General features: G+C 52.8%; 1 protein-coding gene across 2 annotated transcripts in view; it reads right to left on the minus strand.

Moving 5' to 3' along the window:
- LOC119269729 overlaps positions 1 to 3,057 on the minus strand; it is a 19,667-nt gene extending 16,610 nt beyond the window's left edge. For both annotated transcript variants that reach the window (XM_037551628.1, XM_037551627.1), the window contains exons 1-2: positions 2,742 to 3,057; positions 2,424 to 2,664 (exon numbers count right to left, since the gene is read on the minus strand). In XM_037551628.1, coding sequence (XP_037407525.1) covers positions 2,424 to 2,664; positions 2,742 to 2,877 — 377 coding nt within the window. In that variant the 5' untranslated portion in view covers positions 2,878 to 3,057. The remainder of the gene's footprint in view (positions 1 to 2,423; positions 2,665 to 2,741) is intronic.
- Positions 3,058 to 6,319: the final 3,262 nt, after the last annotated feature.

Here is a 6,319-nt window from a genome sequence, read left to right on the forward strand (position 1 = left end):
AAAAACCACCACAATGAGGACAAAACGGTCTCATTGACTTCATTGCTACTCTCTCCGGATTCCAGCTCTAGCGTTTACACCCATACATTCTCTTCTTTGTCACGTTTTCTCATCCGAAACAAGAAGGAAAGTGCAACACCTAGAACCAATTAACTTTTCACACCAATGTTTTACTTCTTTTTTATGCTCTAGTGACTTCGTGAGCTCACACCCACCTTCTCCACTAGTAAATGAAATATAAGACAACACCTTTCTCATCCATCCAAAACATTCCTCCTCCTCCCTCTCCAAGCACGTTTACGATGCCCAAGCGCGGAAAGAGATACGGTACAGGCGATGAACCCATGGTAGGTGATGGAGGTGGTGGTGACTGCAATGACACGAACAAGAAGGGGTCCATCGCCAACAAACTGACGCTGCAATCCATGATCTATATCTCATGAATGGTGACGAGGATGAGGCTGAGTCTCAACTAACTTAAGTGGATGGGAGCAGGTGTAGTGGGTCGTCCAAGCAGACTGTTTGCCAGTGTGCTGGAGCTGGGGGCATTGACATCTCACCTCATCAACAACAGAAGCTGTGGCCAAAGGACCGGTCAGGCATGTGGTGGAAGCAGTGCAGCAGCCCTGGCTACCCAGAGGCCAAATTCTGCAGCCATTTCCGGATGGAATGGGACACTTTTGACATGATATGTGATGCACTGGGCTCCGCCATCGTCAAGGAGGATACCTCGCTCCGCCCCTCCATCCCTGTGCGCCAACGTGTTGTCGTCTGCATCTGGCGCCTCGCCACCGGTGAGCCCCTCTGCATCATCTCTGGCCGCTTTGGTATTGGCCTTTCTACATGCCACAAGATCGTCCTTGAGGTCTGCACCGCCATCCGCCAAAGGCTCATGCCCCGCTTTCTTCGGTGGCCTGACCAGGCCGCCATCTTCAAGGGCAGCTTTAAGGCCATCTCCAGCATGTCAGACGTCCTTGGTGTCATCTATACAACCCACATCCCAATCATCGAACCGCAAATGTGGGCCAGCAAGTACTACAACCCTTGGGCCAGCAAGTACTACAACCCTAGTCACGCAAAGCGCAACAAGAAGCCCTCCTACTCCACCACCCTCCAGGGGGTCGTCGACCATAATGGCATTTTCAGTGATGTATGCATCGGTTGGCCTGGAAGCATGAATGATGATGAGGTCCTCAGCAATTCACTTCTGCAGCAGCATGGCTGCAATGGCATGATGATTGGCTCATGGGTGGTCGGCGGCTCTAGCTACCCACTGATGGACTGGCTTCTCGTCCCATACACACACCAAAACCTGACAAGGGAACAACGCGCGTTCAACAAGAAGGTCGCGAAGCTACGGCACGTGTCCATAGATGCCTTTGCATGACTGAAGGAACGATGGGCGTGCCTGCAAAAGCACGCACATATGAAGATCTCGGATCTCCCGATCGGCGCATGTTGTGTGCTGCACAATATATGTGAGGTGAAAGGGGAAGAGATGGGCCCAGAGCTACCGAGTGACATCATTGACGACGAGACAGTGCCAAAGAACCTTGTGCATTCTGAGAGCGCCAGCAAGGCCAGAGACAAGATCGCTCACAACCTCTTCCATAGTGGGCTGGGCGACACCAAGTTTTGATCCACATTCTTAATTTGTCATCATAGTCATCACTGACCATTAGTTTGATCAATTTACCGATCCTTCCTTTCTTATATAATTTGGTTGATTTGCATTGGAATCAATCCATTAAGGATCCCCAATTTATTGTTACTTAGTCACAGACCTGGGAGAGGAATTTGATGGGGTGGCTGAGATTCCCAAGACATCATATGCAAAATTAAACAAGGGAAGCAAACGTCTTCCAGTTATTCTCTCTACTGGTTTGGTTAGTTACTTAGTTTACATCGATTTGGTCAGAGAAATTTCTGCTTCCTATGCTATGTGTGTTTCATCCCATTGTACTCCAGAAAATTCGCGTTCCTTATTTGCTGCAGCAATGCAAGACCAAACTTGGTTAAAGGGTTTCTATTTTGTAATATTGAATTTATCCACTGAAAGCCTGCTTGGAACACAGCAACTTCATGGGAATTAGAAGACAAAAAAAACCCAAGTCCCAGAGAAGGCTTAATATTCTTGCAACATCTACACAACAATTCCAGATGGTTCTACCCACTACCTAAGATGATCCTATCTATTATAGCACATGGTTCAGAGTAATCCTGATATCGATATCACCAAGCGAGCGTCCTGTCAACTGAGTCCAAGAGAAACGCAGTTTGTGGCTTTAATCGTTTATTAACATTATGATAGTCAAGAGACGAACTGGTAGTCATTTTCTTAACTGAATGAATCTGGACATTTATTCTACATCTACGACAGATTAACAAGAAGGGCAGAGCAAGTGCAAGGTCGCTTGACACACCTAGCAAACTGCTCGATGGCGACAATGGCGTCCACGGAGAGCCAGCCGCGGCCGACCCGCCGCTCCAGGGTGATCTCCGGCACCGCGACGAGCGGCTCCTCCTCCGCCTCCTCCTTCCGCTGCTTCTTCCTCCCATCGGCCTCCTCCTTGCGCTTCCCCCGCTCCCGCGCCGCCTGCGTGACGTCCACCACCGCGCCCCGCGCCCGGGAGAGCCACGAACGCACCCGCTCCTGCACCGCATCTGCGAAACAGCAAGCCCGCAGCGATCAGAGGGAGCACGGGGCACGACCTATCGGGGGCCTCGGGGAGCGCGCTCACCGGTGTCGACGTCGGGGAGCTTCCACTGGGAGCGGACGGCGAGGGCAGGCGGGGGCGCGCGGCGGCGGCGGCGGCCGGGGAGGCGGGAGCGAGGGAGCGGCAGGAAGCGAGGGGGCTGGAGCTGGAGCTGGAGCATGGCGGCGGTGGTGGTGGGGTCAGTGGGCTAGTGGCGGGGAGCGGGGCGTCGTGGACCCTCCGTGGATTCCATTGGAGAGGGCCGTGTCTGGGTTGTTTACGTTTTCTCTTCGATGCAGGCGGCACCAGTTTGGGGGGAGTAGTGGAGCGGAGCGGAGCGCGACGAAGACGACGCTTCTAGCAGGAGAGAGACCGGGAAGAAATGGCCGGCCGTGTGGTGCGTGGGCCCCACCCACGAGGTGGGAACTGGGCAGACGGCCGGCCGCCTGCTGGGTGGGGTTTGGTTCCGGCGACAATGGCCCTGTTTGAATACTCTATCTCGGTTAGATCGGTTACTGAGGTTAGAGTTAACCCTGAACTAACTTTAACCAAAGTGGTTTTTGGATCCCTTTAAAAAAAAGTGATGTTTGGATGGCTGGGTTAGATGGAGCACGGATACGGCGAGGCGCCTTCATGGAAGGTGCGAGAGCAAGGGAGGAAGAGGACGAGAAGATTTGAGGAAGTGAAGAGGGATCTGCTACGGGAAGAGCGAGAGAAAAATGTGTTTTTTTAGTGGTCCCGAGAAGAACTAACCCAAATAAACACCTCTTGAGTGGGTTAGTTTTTTTGGGTGGGTTAGATGCATCTAACCCAAACTAACCCTCCTGTTTGGATACTTTTGGGTTAGTTAAGTCCAAACTAACCCAAACTAACTCTAACCCATGGATCCAAACAGGGCCAATGGGTTATCCACAGCGCTGACTCAGACTAGTCATAGTGAGAGTAACTTAGCTAGTAACATAACACATTCCGAGACAAGTTTACTTATGTGGCACCTAGTTAATGAGGAGAGAGGTGTTTGGAGTAACATATTATGTTACCATCACATAGCGCTTCCCAAGAAATGTTGAGGCTATAAGCTAATAAATACAATCATATATGATACTACTTCTATGACACTTTGCACTATGTAAGTAGTAACATAGACTAGTGTCATATGACACTAGTCTAAGTTACTCCCCACTATGACCAGCCTCAGTGAGAGCAACCCTAGCACACCCCACAAAACACGCAAACCCGTAAAATTCCGACGAGTATACAGGCTCGGCTTATTTTTCCAGAACAGAGTCCGTATACTCGCCCGGCCCGTAAAATTTTTTGCCGCGCCCGCAAACCGCACGCCCCGACCGCTATAACTGCGGTTCCGCGACTCGTTTGCGGGTCAAAACCCTATGCCTCGCCGCCGCCGAGCCACGCGATTCCCCTTCCCCCTCTCCACATTTCTCGCCGCCGGCGACCACCCGCCCCGCCTCCAGCCGTCATGTGGGGCCGAATGTGAAGCTCCGGACGCGGCTCCGGCAGCAGATTCGGCGGCGGAAGGGACCCGGAGCGCGAGCGGCGCGTCCGGTCCAGCTGCGCGAGGAAGCGCGGGGCCCGGAAGTGGACCAATCGCGGCATGTCGCCGCCGGCGAGCTTCCAGCGGACCGAGACGGCGGAGTACGACCGCTTGCACGCGTCCTTCTCCTCCGCGAGGTCCTCGTACGCCGGGAGCTCCTCCTCCTCTGGCGCGAGCCTTCTTCCCGTGAAGAGGGAGTGGTCGGAGGACGAGGAGGAGCCGGACGTGTTCACCTTCGTCCCCATGAAGGAGGAGCCCAAGGAGCCCGCTCCGCTCGCCCGCCGCGAAGTCATCAGGACGGAAGACTACGTCGCCGACGTCGACGCCATTGCGGCCACCATCGCCGAGCGGAGCATGCGCGAGGAGGTGGAGCGTCGGCGCCACACCGAGGAGCTCGAAGACCTCTAGTGGCGGCAGGCAGTCGCCGCCAAGGAGAAGGCCGAGGAGTGGCGCCGCATCTGCGCGGAGCAGGCGGTGAAGTACGTCGACCTATCCACATCCGGTGAGGAGGATTGAGCGTCCGACTCCTCCACGGCGTCGTCCATTTGCCGCGACCTCGTCACCGTCAGATTCGACCCCTCTAGTACTAGTTTAGCGTAGTATGTAGTATAACTATGCTTGTAGTTTGTTAATCATGTGATGAACTATGTTTGTGCAATTTCTCCCATGAAATTGTTTTTTTTTAATTATGCAGGTTTAGATACGATTTCTGTTCGGCCGCGCTAGTTTTCGACCCGCAAACGCGATCTTCGTGGAACCGCAAATGCGTTTTGCAGGTCAAATTTTTAGGTCTGCTAGAGTTGCTCTGACTCCGATGCTAGCGTGCCGCTCCAGCCGCTCGCAACTCCAAAGCTTGCCCCATTTCTTCCTGTTTGGATCCATACTGATAAAAATCACAGCTCAACGCGTCGACCTAAAAAAACTGATGTTAGTATTGCTATTTGCTTGTACCTATTTTTCAGCCCAAATTAAGACTGAATTTGCGTCCTCGTGGACACGCAGTGGACACCCGGCGTCCTCTCATGGCCCGCCTATTGGTGGCACACAGGCCATTCTCCCCCGCCTGTTACAATCACCCCGGCCTCTTTGCTCTCATCGTCGCTGCCTAGCTTTTGACCTCTTCACCACCGCCCCAGTCCCCGCCGCGGCACCCACTGACTGCCTCACCGCCATCGCAGCCACATGCGTCCACTATGTCGGGTGTTGTGTCCGCTTCTTGCTGCCAATGGAGCAGTACAAGGCCCGCCTACCCAGGGTTGCCGGCAGCCCCAGGCATACTACCACTACCTTCACCATCATCGCCAAAGGACGCGGGGTTCGACAACCCTGCTGCCTGAACATGGCAAGGACAAGACCCTTCACCAACCATGACTCGTCCATGCTCGCCTTTGTCCCCACCCACAAGGTGTTCGGTTGTTTGCCCGGACGAGTCGTCCGCTGCTGTCTACAGAGATACAAAGTCATCACTCCGAAGGATCATAGCAGATAGCTCGGATGAGTTTTTTTACAATAACATCATATGTTCATCATCTTCTTCTGATGATGATGATGTTGTGGTTGCTACTTTCATCGTCAGTGGGCACATTTCGTGGTAGGGACCATTGTCTAGGGGATTGATCCCGAGCCATGCTTCTGGGTTGACTCGTAACAGAGAAAACAGTCATGTCCTACTCTACAACGATTACTTCGATCTCATAGAACCACTATTCTCTGCCAAGCTTTTCTGGCGATGCTTCCGAATGGCGAGATCATTGTTCAACCGTATTCATGAGGGAGTGATGAGGTATGATGATTACTTCAACTGCAAGTATAATGCCCTTGGAAAGGTTGGCTTCTCCTCTTACTAGAAATCTACTGTGGTCATTCAGATGCTTGCAAATGGAGTTCCTAATGATCTTGTTGATCAGTACGCACACATGAGTGAGTCCACATGCGTTGAGTCATTGTACATGTCTGCAAAGCTGCGGATAGAGTGTTTCTCCTAAGTACTTGAGAGACCAAATGTTGTAGATACAGCCGCTTGTTAGCGCTCAATGAATTGAGTGGCTTTCCCGGAATGCTTGGAGGC

The sequence above is a fragment of the Triticum dicoccoides genome, chromosome 3A (genome assembly GCF_002162155.2).
Source record: "Triticum dicoccoides isolate Atlit2015 ecotype Zavitan chromosome 3A, WEW_v2.0, whole genome shotgun sequence".
NCBI classification, from domain to species: Eukaryota; Viridiplantae; Streptophyta; class Magnoliopsida; order Poales; family Poaceae; genus Triticum; species Triticum dicoccoides.